General features: G+C 47.3%; 1 protein-coding gene across 6 annotated transcripts in view; it reads right to left on the bottom strand.

Moving 5' to 3' along the window:
- PAX7 (paired box 7) overlaps positions 1-17,034 on the bottom strand; it is a 266,012-nt gene that overhangs the window by 149,632 nt on the left and 99,346 nt on the right. For all 6 annotated transcript variants that reach the window (XR_014158747.1, XM_081870996.1, XM_081870997.1 and 3 more), the window contains 2 exons: positions 3,102-3,267; positions 1,274-1,470 (listed from right to left, as the gene is read on the bottom strand). Coding sequence is in view for 5 of the 6 variants with exons in the window: in XM_081870996.1 (XP_081727122.1) it covers positions 1,274-1,470; positions 3,102-3,267 (363 nt within the window). In the remaining variant the exon portion in view is untranslated. The remainder of the gene's footprint in view (positions 1-1,273; positions 1,471-3,101; positions 3,268-17,034) is intronic.

Here is a 17,034-nt window from a genome sequence, read left to right on the forward strand (position 1 = left end):
TCTGAATGAAAGAAAATATGATCTGACTCTGACTGAACTCCTTCGGGGTCTTAGGACCATCAAAGAGGACTACCAATATAGCTGGCAGAGAGGGACTGACAGAGAATCAGACGCCTCGGACGTGAGGAATCCGGGCTAGAAATATTTTTTGTTTGTTTTCTGGACATTTGTCTAGGAAGGGACAGAAACCGGGGCAGGGGGGGGAGAGAATAGAATTATAAAATGTTATGTTTTGTTTTACTTGGTCAATGTGACCTATAATTAATATAATAAAGGGAAAATTTGTGAAGGGGAAGTTAGATCGACCTTAAAAAAAAAAGAAATTAATGACTATAAGAGAATTGGATAGTTGAATACAGATAAACAAAAGATTTTAATTTTCAAAAGCAATGTGAATATCTTTAAGAGGTTAGGTAAGAACTTGCTGAATTAACTTTGGAATTGGGATGTAAGAGGAGGGGGTGGGGGGAAGTCAATGAAAGTGGGTAAAGAAACTTAGGGTATGTAATTGTATTTGTGTGTTTGTTTGTCTTTGTCTTTGTGTGTGTGTCTGTTGTTATAAAATGTAAAAACCCAATAAAAATTATTTTAAAAAAAAAAACTAAAACCAGCTGTGGCAGCAAGCCAAAGTCCTGAAGGCGTAAGAGGGCCTTTACTCAGTGTCTGCATTGCAACAGAATTGGGGCTAAGCAGACATTGTGGGATGTCCTCAAATATGTGGTGGCACTTTGTTAAAGGTCCTTCCTTCCTTCCTTGAAGGGCTCCGTTTCCGTCTTTGACTGGGTGACCTGGCAATGCCACAGATCTAAAACTAGTTTAGCCTCAGCTGCAGACCTGTAGAATTGTTTAACTGCCTAAGAACTAGTAACTGGGTTTGCTTCTTTCCTCCACCCTTCCAATCCCCTTTCCTTTTGTGTCGTGGCTATTAGATTGCAAGCTTGAGGAAAGGGAATCATTTCCGATATTGGTAAGCAACTCTGGGAGTCTTCTGAGGAAGAGTGGGGGGAAATAAGAAATGGGGAACCTGTAGCTTTCAAAGTATTGTTGGACTCCAAATTCCATCAGCCAGCGTAGGGTTGGTGGGAGCTGTCATACAAAGCCTTCTGGAGGGCTGCAGGCTGCCTATGCTGGCTTAATACAATAAGCAAATGAACAAAACGCTGCGGCGCTCAACTAAGGACACGTGGGAACAGCCATGCGTTCTCCCAGTTTCCTCATGCACTGCCTACAGTTTAGGCCGGAGACGATAGCAAAACACAGGTGAGCAGCCTACCTGGGGAGAGAGGCCATTGCTGACAGGGTTCATGTGATTGGCAGGAGCTGCGGGGTTCATGAAGCTGTCGGAGTAGGTGGAGAAGCCGTGTCGGGTCCCGTAGGCGGAGCTGGAGTCTGCAGCGGCGGCAGCCAACCCTCCCTGGTGCATGGTGGATGGTGGGAGAGGCTGGGGTCTGTGCACAGTGCTGCCCCCATCTGTGGGAAAAAGAAGCATTGGGTTAGAAGCGGTGGCTGTCATCACCTAACCATCACTGTGTTCCTTTGGGGGAAAGGCTGGCTGGCTGGAGGCGCCATCTTGACCTGAGGCCCAAATCATGTTCCCACCATCTGTTTCAGTGGAGGTCTGGTCCATTGGGGTGAATGGGGCTTCTTTCTTACAACTAGTCCAGCGGGTGGCCCTGCCTGTCACCTTCCCCCTCCTCATCAAGTTGGAAGGGACCCTGAGGATCATCCAGTCTGACCCCCTCCAGTGCAGGAATGTGCATCCGTCCCTTATGGGAATCGAACCTGCAACCTTGGCATTATCAGCAGCACGCTCTAATCAACTGAGCTATCCACTTTTCTGCTTGACCCATGCTTTCTAGGGATGAGTCTATGCGGTTTCTCCCTTGCCCCACTCCTTTCTCAGGGAAAACCAATTTAGCACTAAACCGAAGCAAACTATCTGCTTTGATGTACTGCTCTGAACGCTGTTAGTAACCTCCTGTTATTTTCTCATGCCCAGCTGTGGAAAGCTGTCCCTGTTGCTAAAGTGAAGGGGGGGCATGTTATAGATTTGGTTGGGACCCTCTCTAAAGCCTAGAAATTAATAAATGGTAGGATTTTGATTGTTTGGGCTGTGAAGCAAGAAATATAAGCTGCAGAGGAATGTGCTAGGGCTGTTAAGAAACAGAGTGACCGAGAGCCTTTGGCAATGCAAGAAGAACTACTTCCCCCTTGCCCCAAGGTGTGAACAGAAACTGCAGATTTGGGTAAAGGCTGGAAGAGACTTTTACCAGGAGATGGCGGGGATCGAACCTGCAGCCGCCAGTCTACAGAGCAGGAGACAACCCTAATTGCTGGTTGCTCCGAGTGGTTTTCCCCGGGGGGAAGCAGTGGGAACAGAGGAATTGTGGGTAAGCCCTGAGTCTCAGTGTTGCCCCTAGAAGATCTCAGCTATCATTCGCTCTGGCTCAGCCAATCCCTGGCTCTGCCCACTCTGTGCCAGTCAGACTAGGAACTGGGAGAACCAGAGTTCAAATCCTCACGTTCTGTCGTGAATCTCACTGGGTGATTCTGGGCCAGTCCCTGCCTCTCGGCCTAAACCCCCTCACAGGATTGTTGTGGGGATTAAACAAGGAGGGATGGGTGGCACCATGCCTGCCACCTTGAGGTTTGATATAAACGCCATCCATCAACCTGTTGGTTTCTGTGTGTTGCCACTGTGCAGTGCTTTGGAGTCACAAGACTCTGTTTTGCATTCCAGACATTCCAGGCTGTTGGAAGTCTCACAGAAGACAGGAGGCGGATGTGATGTTTATTGGTTTCTTGTTCCTTTGTGGTTCAGTTGCTCTCTGCTGTCACAGAGAGAGGATGTATTTATTTTCTGTCTGCGTAGCTTAGTAATAAAACTCTTAGCATGTAGCTCATATTTCTCGTCCTTCCCTGTGCTGGATACTCTGCGTAATGGGAACATGCTTGGAGCCTTATCAGAGGCTCAGGTCATTAATTATCATTGGAGGAGAGAACGGAGGCGATTCCGGAGGAGTCGCTCGGTCGAACACAGGTTCCGACACAACCCACCCATCGAAACAACCCACTTCCCCACCCAAGCCCGGAGCACCCACCTTGGGAAAGGGTGGTGGTTGGGTAAGTTGAATCTGGCAGCTGGTAAGGAGGCAAAGTGGGCATCCCAGTCGGAGGGAAGCCCCCCGGCAACAGGTGATTGAATGCTGCCAGCTGATTGGCCCCGGCCTGCTTGCGCCACCGTGCCCGCCGGTTGCTGAACCACACCTGGGAGAAGGGAGAGAGGAAGGCAGGAAGTTATGGGGGGAAACACATGCCAAGGGGTTGAACCCGAGACCTTCTGCATGCAAAGAAGGGTCTCTGTCCCCTGAGCTATGGACTCTCTGCATTGTCAAGGGAGCAAGTGCCATGAATGATCTGACGCCCTGGCACCATCACCACCTGCCGCAACCAGTGCCGGATTTACGTATAAGCTAAACAAGCTATAGCTTAGGGCCCCACTCTCTTGCCCCCCCCCCATTATGAGTCTTTGTAAATTGTGTTTCTAAAGGAACTTTTGTTATTGCCAAATTCCAATGTGTTTGCATTGTGAATTAAAAAATCATTTTAAGTTAGAGCTTAATAATTATTTCACATTAATATACTTCTTAATTGTATTTCATATTAATATACTTCTTCTTAATTGTATTTCACAATTAATATACTTCTTAATTGTATTTCAGTTCAACAACTATTTTGATAAAATACATATTTGGTTATGTGCAAAAGGCTTTAGATAGGTTCATAAATTACCATATAGCATATATTCAACACAAAAAACACGGGCAATTTGTTGTTGACAGAGGACACCTGGGCATATAAAGGTCCCCATTACCTTCAGTAGCTTAGGGCATCATCAAACCTAAATCCGGCCCTGGTCGCAAACCATCTTCCAACCCTTCGGAACCATCTTTTCTAAAAGCCTATTCTTGCACAGGCTCCATGCAAAACAAAAAATGGCCACTAGGTGTCAGGACAGAGCAGGCCAGCAAACAGGAAGGCCCTCCTTTGGCCCCCGTCTGCCAGTGGCCGACCACTGTCTTATTATCAGTCCCCGAAAATCCTATTGGATTAGCAGAGCCGACTCTGACCTACCAGGGCCATTTCTGCCCTTCCGAATTATTTTCTGGCAATCCGTGCTTCCTTTAAAAGCTAGCCAATTTAGTATCATAGAGTTTTGAAGGAACCTTACAAAGAACATCTAGTCCAACCCCCTGAAATGCAGGAATCGTAGCTAAAGAAACCCTCCACATTCTCTCCCCCCTCCATTTCCCCTCCTCATAAATCCTGGTGCGCAGTTATCTGAGCCAATCAAATTGTACCATATGTATTCCAGCTGCAACCTGTGTCTGTTTTTTAATTTTATTTATTTATTTTTAAAAACCTCATTTTCAATTGAATCCAAAAACTCTCAGGGCTGATCCTGGTTTGAGAAGGGGACGGGGCTAAGCTTTCGAGACAGTTGAGAATGCAGCTGCCGAGTTCTCCAGGGCCTAGAGGTCTGGGAGACCTGATTGAATTTCACAGCAACAGGAGAGGGCCTGGCAGAGGGGGGAGGTGGAATTGAATAACAACACAAAACCCCTAAAAGCTGGAGGGGCGGTGGAGAAGTTGAGTTGGGGAGCTTGATCTGTGTGTTTCTAGTAAAGGTTTGGTTTCGACTCCGAGCATGTTGAGAAGACCAAGCGGGGATAGTTAGCTCTCCCTTTGGTACTCACATTGATCCACCCCTTTCTAAATGAGATGTTGGGTCTGTTACAACCTAGGACGTCCTGGAGGCAAAGAAGATGCTCTTCCACTGGGATATGTCTCTTCCCCATCCATAGAACAGGAAACTGCTTTATACAGCGTCAGACTCTTGGTCCATCGGGCTCAGCACTGCCTACACTGACCGGCAGCTACTCCCCAAGGTTTCAGACAGTGAATCCTTCCCAGCCCTACCTAGAGATGCTGCAAAAGACTACGGAATTCTGCATACAAAGCAGATGCTCTACCACCGAGTTATGGCCCCTTCTTTAAAAACGAAGCAAGATTCTAGTCCCCATAAAAAAGGTAAAGGGACCCCTGACCATTAGGTCCAGTCGTGACCGATTCTGGGGTTGCGGTGCTCATCTCGCTTTATTGGCTGAGGGAGCCGGCGTACAGCGTCCGGGTCCTGTGGCTAGCATGACTAAGCCGCTTCTGGCGAACCAGAGCAGCGAATGGAAACGCCGTTTACCTTCCTGCCAGAGTGGTACCTATTTATCTACTTGCACTTGACATGCTTTCAAACTGTTAGGTTGGCAGGAGCAGGGACCGAGCAACGGGAGCTCATGCCGTCGCAGGGATTCGAACTGCCAACCTTCTGATCAGCAAGTCCTAGGCTCTGTGGTTTAACCCACAGTGCCACCTGCGTCCCTTCTGGTCCCCATAGTTTGGAATAAAAATATTGGTTTAGATAGGAACAGCTACCTTATCCTGAGTCAGACCATGAGTCCATCAAGCTCACATTTGTCAACACTGGCTGGTAACAATGGCTTTCCAGGGTTTCAGGTAGGGATCCTTTTCCCAGCCTTGCCTGGGGTTGCGTGCTGGGATCTGAACCTTCTGCATGCAAAGCAAGTGCTCTACCGCTGAACTATGGCCTGTCCCCTTGAGAAATGCCCAGCAGCGGACTGAACTTTGGAGCTTTCATGAGCAAATGGAGGGGCCACAGCAAACTGGCAGAACATCTTCTTTTGCACCCATATGGAAGAAACTGTAATGGGAAACTCAGGTGTCTTGAGTCTCATTGCATCTGCAGTCATTGGGTGAATGGATGAGGACTTTAATTTAAATTGCAGCTCTCTGGAGATTGAGGGCTACATTACGCTCTTGCTGGTTATGTTGTGCGGATGCCTGATGATCATTTTCCAAAGCAACTACTCTATTCCGAACTTAAAAATGGAAAGTGTAATGCTGGTGGTCAACAAAAGAGGTTTAAAGACTGTCTCAAGGCAAATCTAAAAAAAATGTAGTTTAAACACTGACAACTGGGAAACACTGGCCTGCGAGCGCTCCGGTTGGAGAACAGCCTTGACCAAAGGTGTCATGGGCTTTAAAGGCACTCAAACTCAGGACGCAAGGGAGAAACGTGCTAGGAGGAAGGCACGCTTGGCAAATCCACACCATGATCAATTCCCACCCGGAAACCAATGTCCCCACTGTGGAAGGACGTGTGGATCCAGAATTGGCCTCCACAGTCACTTACGGACTCATTGTTAAAAGCATGTTTATGGAAGACAATCTTACTCGGCTATGAGGGATCGCTAAAGAAGTCCCATAGGGATAATTTTCACCAGCAACTCTCACACACAGATGCAGAGATGTGGATTGGGCCACATTTAATGGACGTCTGCCTGGCAATGCGGTCAGGGAATTTGACCTATTTGTGTGTGTGCAGGTGGTTATGTGTACACATGGAACTCAAACCCTTTCAGCTGACTCCACATCTCCATCAAAGCAAGTGTACAGTATTAAGTTTGTGTTGTGGTTGACAAGCTAAATACATTCCCAGCAGGTTAGGTACAAGCAAAAGAGAGAGCTTGCTTACCGCCATGGACCCTAAACCTATGGTGAGAATGGGGAACATGGTGCCTTCCAGCTGTTATGAAGGTATCTAGGGGCAGTAAAGGCAAGTGATGGTCAGAGTTGTGATGGAGGTAAGGTAAAGGTAAAGGGACCCCTGACCATTAGGTCCAGTCGTGACCGACTCTGGGGTTGCGGCGCTCATCTCGCTCTATTGGCCGAGGGAGCCAGCGTACAGCTTCCAGGTAATTTGGCCAGCATGACTAAGCCACTTCTGGCGAACCAGAGCAGCGCACGGAAATGCCGTTTAACTTCCCGCCAGAGTGGTACCTATTTATCTACTTGCACTTTGACATGCTTTTGAACTGCTAGGTTGGCAGGAGCAGGGACCGAGCAACGGGAACTCACCCCGTCGCGGGGATTCGAACCGCCGACCTTCTGATCAGCAAGTTCTAGGCTCTGTGGTTTAACCCACAGCACCATCCGCGTCCTGTGATGGAGGTAGCTTGGGGCAATAAAGGCAAGCTATGGTCTAGTTCAGGTATGGAGAACCAGTGGTCCTCAAGCTGTTGTTGAACCACAAATCCCATCACCCTTGGCCACTTGCCATGAAGTCTGATGGGTGTTGGGAGTCCAGCAACAACTGAAGGGCTGCAGGTTCTCCATCCTTGAACTAGATGGTCATTTGGCTTTACCGCCCCTACTGATCTCCGTCAAAACCATGCCTTCTTCTAATGCAGGGAAGGGAGACCTGTGGCCATCTGGGTGTTGTTGTAGTCTAACTCTCCCATCACCCTGACAGTTGGCCATGCTGGCAGCTGGGACTGATGGGAGCCGAGGTATGACAACATCTGGAGCCCAAATCCCTGAACTAGACCATCCACTTGCCTTTACTGTCCCTAGCAAACTTCAGCATAACTCTAATCCCTTTTAATGCAGCATTTCAGACAGGGGTTCTCTCCCAGCTCTACCTGAAGATACCAGGAGCTGAACCTGGGACCTTCTGCATTCAAAGCAGATGTTCTACCACTGAGCTACAGCCCTTCCTTAGATTCATTACACTCATTGGAAACTTTTCAGGCGATTTTCATATCATTTTGTGCCATTAGGATAACTGGATTTAATACTGTTAGGATTTTCACCTTGTTGATTAAGGACAAGGAACCACGAAACCAAGGATTGTTTCTCCAGCAGAAGCTAGCTGGATAACTCCAGGAAACTGAGGCAGATATGCTATGATGCAAGAGTCCTTTGGGACACAACCAGCTCCTTTATTTGTTCGACTGCCACTAATCATGGAGGTTTCATGGGCTTGCCATGGCTAATATCCTTTCAAGGGACCTGTCTTCCCTCCCGCAAGAAGATTCAAAATACATCCCTGACATTTGTGCTGGCAATATTCCCCCCCCTCGCCAATTCTTTGAAAGGTGGCTGGAGAGACTTTTTTTTTTGAAGGAAAAAAGAGATGTGCTTATAAATCAGTTTATTGGCGGTTAAAATATACAGGATTGAAATGCAAGACCCACTTCAAAGGGAACCTGTTTCCACTCCACCACAGTGAAGGTTTTATCAGCCACTAAAAAGATTCTCTTGCCAGGGGAATCGGGTTACCCAAAAGAGAGAGAGAGTGAGAGCGAGCGAGAGAGAGAGAGAGAGAGAGAGAGTTAATCCCAGAGTGACCGTCAATTCCTTCAGATATCAAACTCGCACTGTGAAGACGGGGGAGAGGAGTGAGGAGGCAGCCCAGAGGGATTCTGGCCCCCTTGCCCCATAGGATCGTTCCTGGCTTGGGGGGCAGTGTTACCCAAAAGACCACTTCCACCAATGATGACATGGGCCATACTCACACCATAGATGATGTGAGTAATGCAGTCATTAGGACAACCTTTTAAATAGACTTCTCCCAAAAAATTGTGGGAGCTGTGGTTCATTTAAGGTGCTGAGATGAGACCCCCATACTCTCCTTACACAGAGCTACAATTCCCAGAGTTCCCTGGGAAGAAGTGTTGGCCATTAAACTGCTCTGGGAGGGGAAGAGGGATCTCATACATCTGGAGAGTTGGAAGGGGCCCAAATGTCATCTAGCCCTGAGATACAACTCCCTGAGATACAACAACTCTCAGAACCTTTACAGAACTCCTCAAATTCTTTTTTTATTTTTTGGCAGGGGGGAGGGGCATGACTGGTGTAGATATGGACATAGCGAGGCATCTGCTAGGCCTTTACACCCCTAGAGGGTCCCACTGATAAGAGTCCCCCCCCCCCAGACCTGCTCATTCTGCTCACCATTGAAACCCACCGTTCTTTTCCCCACCAGCTTCTGACTTAGATAAACCTTGTGGTGGTGTGGAGGAAGAGGCCATGGAGATGTCACTTCCTGCCTCACTCATTGGTTGTCCACCTGGCGAGCCAACAGGTGGCACAGTGATGAAGAGCAGGGGTAGGGAAGCCTTTGCAACTTGAGGGCCACTTTCAACCTTCTGAAGGGCCACACAGATCTCTTAGATCCAGCGACCAGGGCTTTGTGTTTGGGGGGAGGTGCCCAGTGGCATCACTCTGCTGAAGGCCCCTTGAAGTCTGACTTCAGGCTCTGTTCCCCAACACAGGTGGGTCCTCCCCCCACATATATGATACGTGGAATGAAGAAACTGTTTTAAACAAACTCTTGTCCCAACCATGGAGGACAGACTCCCTTCTAAAGATGCCCTCCTTTCCCACTTCCACTCTGCTCTGACTTCTGTTATTGCCATCTGCCAGAAACAGATGGCAAACTCCTCGGGTGAGGAGGTGTAAATCATTAGCTGAAGAAACTTGCCTATAAAAACACAGCCCTGTCACCTCAGTGCAAAACACATCAACTGGGTGTGGGCGACATTGCTCCTTTTCAGAGGTTTCCTCTCCCCAAAGCCATTTCAAAGAGGATCAGGCTGATTCGTGGTGGAAAAGACGGATACCACTATCTTCTAACCATGACAGCTATGTTTCCCCTTCCCATTTGGCTCAAAAGACCCTTAAAATTTAAGGATTAAATCAAGAGTGATACCAGCCTATTAGGAGTTACTAAGCAAGCAGGGTGGTGTCACAGATGGCTATGTCAGCCAATGAGCTTTGGCAAAAAGACAACCATCACTGAGGGCAAGTGAAGTCATCTGAGAGTCAGGGCAATGGCAATGAAAAGCCCAACAGTTCTGCACAGAATTGTAGAGTTGGAAGAGACCCTGAGGATCATCTAGTCCAACCCCCTGCAATGCAGGAATATGCAGTTGTCCCATGCATGGGATTGAACCTGCAACCTTGGTGTTATCAGCGCCACGCTCTAACCAACTGAGCTATCCAGGCTGTCATAGAGTGTAGAAAGCTGGGAGTCAAATCTAAACATTGCTGTGGATCTCCACTGCCCTCAAATTCTCTCCTTGCGAATGGCGGATGAAATTGATGGACTATGCAGAACTGGATAAATTAACAGGAAGGATTCGAAACCTGCGGGACCAGAGATTCTTAGAAGAGTGGAGTAACTATATGAACTACTGTATTTGAAAAGAAATAGTAATGAACAGAATACGCTAGTAGGATTGCAAGAAGTTTTGTAAGGAGGACTATTTGAAATATTACAAGAAAGATTATGCGGAGAATTGTTAGTTAGTGATTAAGAGTAATAGGGAAATTAAGAAATGCAGAATAAGTGATAAAGAACGGAAAATCATCAGAGGTGCTGATGGAAGTCAAAAATATTGTGTAAGATAAGAAGTTATGTTAAATGACTGTTGATATGTTAAAAAAACTAATAAAAAACTAATAGAAATCATATTGCACTTCAGATTTTTGTAAATTAACTTGGAGCCAATGTCAGACACTTCTTCCTTCCAGACACCCTTTCACAGCACCCTGTGACTTAACTGGAGGGCTTCTAACTCTCATAGCAATTTAGCAGTGCGGTGCTGGAAAGCAAAACATTACATGTGCCAGGGCGCACTCGGCCCGATTCAAGGAAGACCTGAGGTGTGGTCGACAGTTGTTTCCGTTCTCTCCCAACCCAGCAGCTGCACAGACCCTTCCCTGCTGAGATGGGGCTGGAATAAATTAGACCGGCTCTGGGTCACCTCCCACAATTTGTCAGGCAAGGAGGGGAAAAGGGAGGTCAGGTGGAGATCTTCTTGCAAGGGGATGGGGAGAGAAGAGAAGTCCCATTGGGAGCCTCCTTAGCTTAATGAGGACTTGATGTTGAGGGAAGATCGATGGGAGGGTAAGCAAGCTGGTTAAGTGGAAACAGAGAGAAGAGACTCGTCTTCCCAGAAATGATCTGTCATCTTGGTTTCTCTACATTTGTAGAAACAGGCAAGGCCTGAAGCCTTGAGCTCACCAGCCAACAGGTTGGACTTTCCAACACCACAAGTTGTGGAGGGTTGAAGACTCGGTGCTGATTTTGCAGCAGTGGTCCTGTCTCCAGTGTCCCAGAGCTGGTCAATCGGCATGAAAGGGGAGCTTTTGAGCCACTGAGAAGGAAGTCAATTTTGGCAGGAGCCAATCAGTGAGAAGGCTGTTGAGTGGGCCATGGAGGACTGATTCCTTGGGTCATTCTGGAGAAGGACAGTGAGGAGGAGGAGCTGTTCTGGATGCTCCAAAACTGAGCATTTAGGAATACCAAAAACACGAGTTTCAAGGGAGTGGTGCAAGTTCTGTCAGTATGATAGAACTTCACGGAAAACGCAACTTAAGTCACTCCAGTATAAGATCTTGAAGCATCACCCAGGTATGTGTACAGATGAATAATAGAATAAAAAAACTGTAGATTTGGGACCGTAGGTGTTTCCCAAACTTGGGTCTCCAGCTGTTTTTGGACCACAGTTGCCATCTTCCCTGACCGCTGGTCCTGCAAGCTAGGGATGATGGGAGTTGTAGTCCAAAAACAGCTGGAGACCCAAGTTTGAGAAACCCTGGTTCAGATGAAAGGCAACACCTGGAGATCTGCATTGATGGTTGCAATGCATCCCGAATAATTATTATTATTGTATATTCTTAGGTTGCATCATCTTGAAAGGTTGTGCAACCTCAGAACAGGGTATGGCTGTGATTATCCACTCCCCAAAACCCTTCAGCTCCTGTCTCCTGTCCATCCAAGTCATTGGAGGAGGCTGCCGCTCAGTGACAGAGGATCCCTGGCTTTTCTAGGTTGGGCTGGGAGAGATTCCACCCTACCTGGAAGCCCTGTCAGTATAGACTAGAAGGAGCTGGATGACCCAAGTGGCTGACTCACTGCTTTCTTTGTTCCTGTTGAAATCAGCCCTTTATTCAGAACAGACTCTCCTTCATTGGAGGTGTTTAAATAGAAGTTGGATGGCCATCTGCCAGCGATTCTTTAGCTGTTATTCCTGCATCGCTGGGGGTTGGACTAGATGACCCCCAGGGTCCCTTCTGACTCCACAATTCTATGAGTCTATAATTTATTCTCTTACTATTCTGCTGTACCATCAGGATCCCCATGACTTCTCTCTGCTTTTAAGTTTCTATAATGTTAACCCTGAGGGTTACTTCGTAGTAGGATGCCTGATGTGCATACAGAAGGCCACGAGTTCAAATCCCGACATTTGGGAAAGACTCTCTGTCTGAAACTGTGGAAAGCTGCTGCCAGTCAGTGCAGAGAGTATTGAGCTAGAAGGGCAAGTGGTCTGATTTGGTGTAAGGCCACTTCTTACGAAGCCTGGGCACCTTGCACCCAGCTGGAAAGGGCTGGTGTGAGTTCAGGAGTTCAGGGGACAAGGAGAGAATGAAAGCACCAGGAACTGGAATGCTGGAAGGGTTTGGGGGCGCAAGGTGCATCTACCTGATTCGAGGTAGCAGACATGGCTTCCTTGTTTGGCTCCGGTTATCCTCTGTTGGCTTGCATGTTTGGAAATGGACAAAATGTTCCATACAAATGCTGTTCCTACATCTCTTGCAATCTTTCCTTAAGAAACCAAACCCTGGGTCCTTCTGCTCTTGAAACCTCTCCTCACTTGGAGCTGAACCTTGGAAGATTCAAGACAGACAAAAGCCGGTACAGTGGTACCTCGGAAGTCGAACGCAATCCGTTCCGAAGTCCGTTCGACTTCCAAAATGTTCAGAAGTCAAGGCACGGCTTCCGATTGGCTGCAGGAAGCTCCTGCAGCCAATTGGAAGCCGCGGAAGCTGCACTGGACGTTTGGGTTCCAAAGAACGTTTGCAAACTGGAACACTGGAATATTGCAGTGTTCGGGAGCCAACATGTTTGAATCACAAGCTGTTCAGGATCCGAGATACGACTGTAGTTGACAAAGAGCAGCATTAAACGCCCACAAGAGGCAGGCACAATGACCAGCTTTAAAAGAGGATTTGACAAATTCATGGAGGACAGTGAGCCCATGCGTAGCTTCTAGCCAGAAATGGCTATACTCTACTTCTGGTGTCATGAGTCACCGACACTTCTGAATCCTAGTTGCTGGAAACTACAGGAAGGGAGAGGGCTGTTGCCTACAGGCTTCCCATTGGGGCATTTGATTGGCCGTTGTGAGAACAGAATACTGGGCTCAATGGGGCCCCTTTGGCCTAACCCAGCAGAGCTCTTTTGGTGTCCTTATGGATTTTTTTTGGACTGCATAAGAATAAAGACTTTTGCACCCTTCACGGCACTCCTGATGGGAACCTCTGCCTGTCTCTCAGTGGGATGCAATTGAAAACCTCATCAATTTGGGGGAGAGGAGAAAAAGAATTAAATTCAAGGTCTCCCACAGGATGTGGTGGACTCTCCTTCCTTGGAGGTTTTTAAGCAGAGGTTGGGTGGCCATCTGTCATGGATGCTTTAATTGAGATTTCCTGCATTGCAGGGGGTCAGACTAGATGAACCCATGGGGTCCCTTGCAACTCTGCAATTCTGTGATTCTATGATCTGCAAATCTCTGCTCAGCCATGAAACTCTCACTGGGTGACCTTGAGCCAGCCGCTGCCTCTCAGTAAAACCCACCTCACAGGGTCGTTGGAAGGATAAAATGGGAAAGGAAAGGAGAAGAATCATGTACGCCACCTTGAGCTCCATCGAGGAAAAGTGGGATATAACAACAACAACAACAACAACAACAACAACAACAACAACTTATTTATACCCTGCTCATCTGGCTGGGCTTCCCCAGCCACTCTGGGCGACTTCCAAAAAAATATAAAAATACTGTAATACATCAAACATTAAAAGCTTCCCTAAACAGGGCTGCCTTCAGGTGTCCTTTAAAAGTCTGGTAGTTGTTGTTCTCTTTGACATCTGGTGGGAGGGCGTTCCACAGGGAGGGCGCCACTACCGAGAAGGCCCTCTGCCTGGTTCCCCGTAACTTTGCTTCTCGCAGCGAGGGATATAAATGTAACAAACAGACAATAAATGAATAAAGAATGTTGCCAGACCTTTTCAGAAATGGAAAGATGAAGAAGTTCCCGCTAAGAAAATAATGGATAAGTAAAGCAATGGGTTATGTTGAATCAGCAAAGCTAACAGCTAAAATAAGAGAATCTCCATTTTTGAAGAATGGAAACCTTTTTCGGATGATTTGAAGAAATACTACGACATGAGCAGGTTTTGAACTATGAACAACAGAACAGTTAAAGATTATTGTGTTACGTCTATGTTAAAAAAAGGGAAGGCAGGATGCAGCAAAGGGGGAGATAAGAAAAACATGAAGGAAAATGGGAGGAAAAGTCAATGATATGTATATGAATTTTACGTGGAACTTTTGGAAATTTGATAAAAAAAATTTTTTAAAAAAGGTTGGCAGACTTATTTTTTTTCTTCTTCCCCAAAGTTCTACATTGCTTTTGCGGTGCTTCCCCGCCCCCCCCAGCTTTTTCCCTCCCGTCTTCATCAAGAACTTGACGGGCTCAAAATTTGTAGCTCTCGAGAGCCAGTAAAAAGATCTGCTCAGATACGCAGGAAATTTTACAAGTGGGGGTGGTGGGGTGGGAGGGAGAGAGGCGGCTGGCTTAAAAGTGGTGGGAAGAAACCAGTCGTGCCAGCCTGACGGAATGAGAAACCCATCAAGAATGCAAGTGGAGGAACAGCTGCTGAGAGCCTTCTGGCAAAACAGAAGTGGTCGAAGGGCCTTGGAGGATTGGCTTGGATGGTGGTAGCCGGGGTAGGGTGGGGGTTTGCAAACTCCGCTGTCAGATAAAGAAAGGGGATGCCATTCTGGTATGGAGTAATTCAAGATAAAATCCGTAGTTTGGGCATTGCTCTCGAGAGCCTTGAAGCATGTGACAAAAGTTACATACAGTGGTACCTCGGTTTACAAACTTAAACCATTCTGGAAGGCCGTTCTTAAACTAAGCTGCGCTTTCCCTAATGAGGCCTCCCGCTGCCTGTGCCCTTCCACTGTTCGGATTCCATATAACACCAGTCTTGAAAGACCTACATTGGCTCCCAGTACGTTTCCGAGCACAATTCAAAGTGTTGGTGTTGACCTCTAAAGCCCTAAACGGCCTCGGTCCAGTATATCTGAAGGAGCGTCTCCGCCCCCATCGTTCTGCCTGGACACTGAGGTCCAGCGCCGAGGGCCTTCTGGCGGTTCCCTCATTGCGAGAAGCCAAGACACAGGGAACCAGGCAGAGGGCCTTCTCAGTGGTGGCGCCTGTCCTGTGGAATGCCCTCCCATTAGATGTCAAAGAGATAAACAACTACCTGACATTCAGAAGACATCTTAAGGCAGCCCTGTTCAGGGAAGTTTTTAATGTGTGACATATTAGTGTATTTTTGGTCTTTGTGGGAAGCTGCCCAGAGTGGCTGGGGAAACCCAGCCAGATGGGCGGGGTACAAATAATAAATTATTATTATTATTATTATTATTATTATTATTATTATTATTATTATTATTCCGTTCGTAGACCGAGGTAAAGTTTGCTAACACTACTTCTGGTTTTGCAGAGTTCTTATACCGAATAGTTCGTAAACAGGGCTGTTCTTAAACTGAGGTACCACTGTATTCCAAATAATCAAGCAGTGGCTCTACAACCACGAAAGGCAGCGCTTGTTGCTCATACTCTGACATCCTGTTCTCCAGAGGCCTTAGGTATCACAACACCCTACGGAACCTGTGCCAAATATCTAAAGGATCTATAACTCCCCGCCCATCGAAAAGGCTATATGCTCGCGAGATTAAATGCTTTCCCTTCTGCAGATTCTCACATACAGTGGTATCTCGGGTTAAGAACTTAATTCATTCTGCAGGTCCGTTCTTCACCTGAAACTGTTCATAACCTGAGGTACCACTTTAGCTTATGGGGCCTCCCGCTGCCGCCGTGCTGCCACTGCGCAATTTCTGTTCTCATCCTGAAGCAAAGTTCTTAACCCGAGGTACTATTTCTGGGTTAGCGGAGTCTGTAACCTGAAGTGTCTGTAATCTGAGGTACCACTGTACAGTGGTACCTCGGTTTAAGAACAGTCCTGCTTATGGACAATTCGGTTTACGAACTCCACAAAACCAGAAGCAGTGTGAACTTTACCTCAGTCTAAGAATGGAATCTGAATGGCGGAAGGGCACCAGCGGTGGGAGGCCTCATTAGAGAAAGTGCGCCCTGGTTTAAGAACGGTTTCGCTTTAAGAACGGACTTCTGGAATGGATTAAGTTCGTAAACCGAGGTACGACTTTACTCCACATCAAGCCCGATTGTGTGCCTGCAACCAAGGAATACCTGATTCATTGGACCACATTCTCTTAGATTGCTCTTTACACAGCAAACCTCGCCAACTGATGCTGAGCAAAATGTTGGACCTCCGGCCTATAACTCTGAGAAGTCGTCAAATGAGGTTTCTCCTGGCAGATCAGGACAAAGGTATCACTGCCTTAGTAGCTTCTTTTTTAGTCACAATTTTACCAGAAAGGGTTCCCAACGAACCATCCTTTCGCGGAACAGACAGGGCAAAGCAGACTATCTAAGTGCCCACGATCACAGTGTGACCTTATGACCCTCAACAGCTTCACCCTTGTCCTTTTAATTATCCCAGTGACTTGAAATGTTGTATACTGTGATGCCAATAAAGGTATTTGATTTGATTTGGATGCCATCTTTTCCTTCTCGCTCTCTTTCAAGAGAGGAGATTCCAACTAAACTTTAGGAAAAGCTTCCTGGTGTTAAGAGTTGTTCAACCATGGGACACCTCCCTCCTCTTTTTCTCAGGACATCCCTGTGAGGTAGGCTGTGTCTGAGAGCAATTGACTTCTCAAAGGTTCACAGGTGAGTGAGAAATTGGGCCTGGGGGTGGGGTGGGATGCCCCCCTTTCTAAACTCTACAGCAGGCATCCTCAAACTCATCCCTCCAGCTGTTTTGGGACTACAACTCCCATCATCCCTAGCCAACCAGTGGTCAGGGATGATGGGAATTGTAGTCCCAAAACATCTGGAGGGCCGAGTTTGGGGATGCCTGCCCTACAGGCTTGCCAGGGTGATAGACTTGACCAG

The sequence above is a fragment of the Podarcis erhardii genome (genome assembly GCF_964252035.2).
Source record: "Podarcis erhardii genome assembly, chromosome: 7".
In the NCBI taxonomy this organism is placed as follows: Eukaryota; Metazoa; Chordata; class Lepidosauria; order Squamata; family Lacertidae; genus Podarcis; species Podarcis erhardii.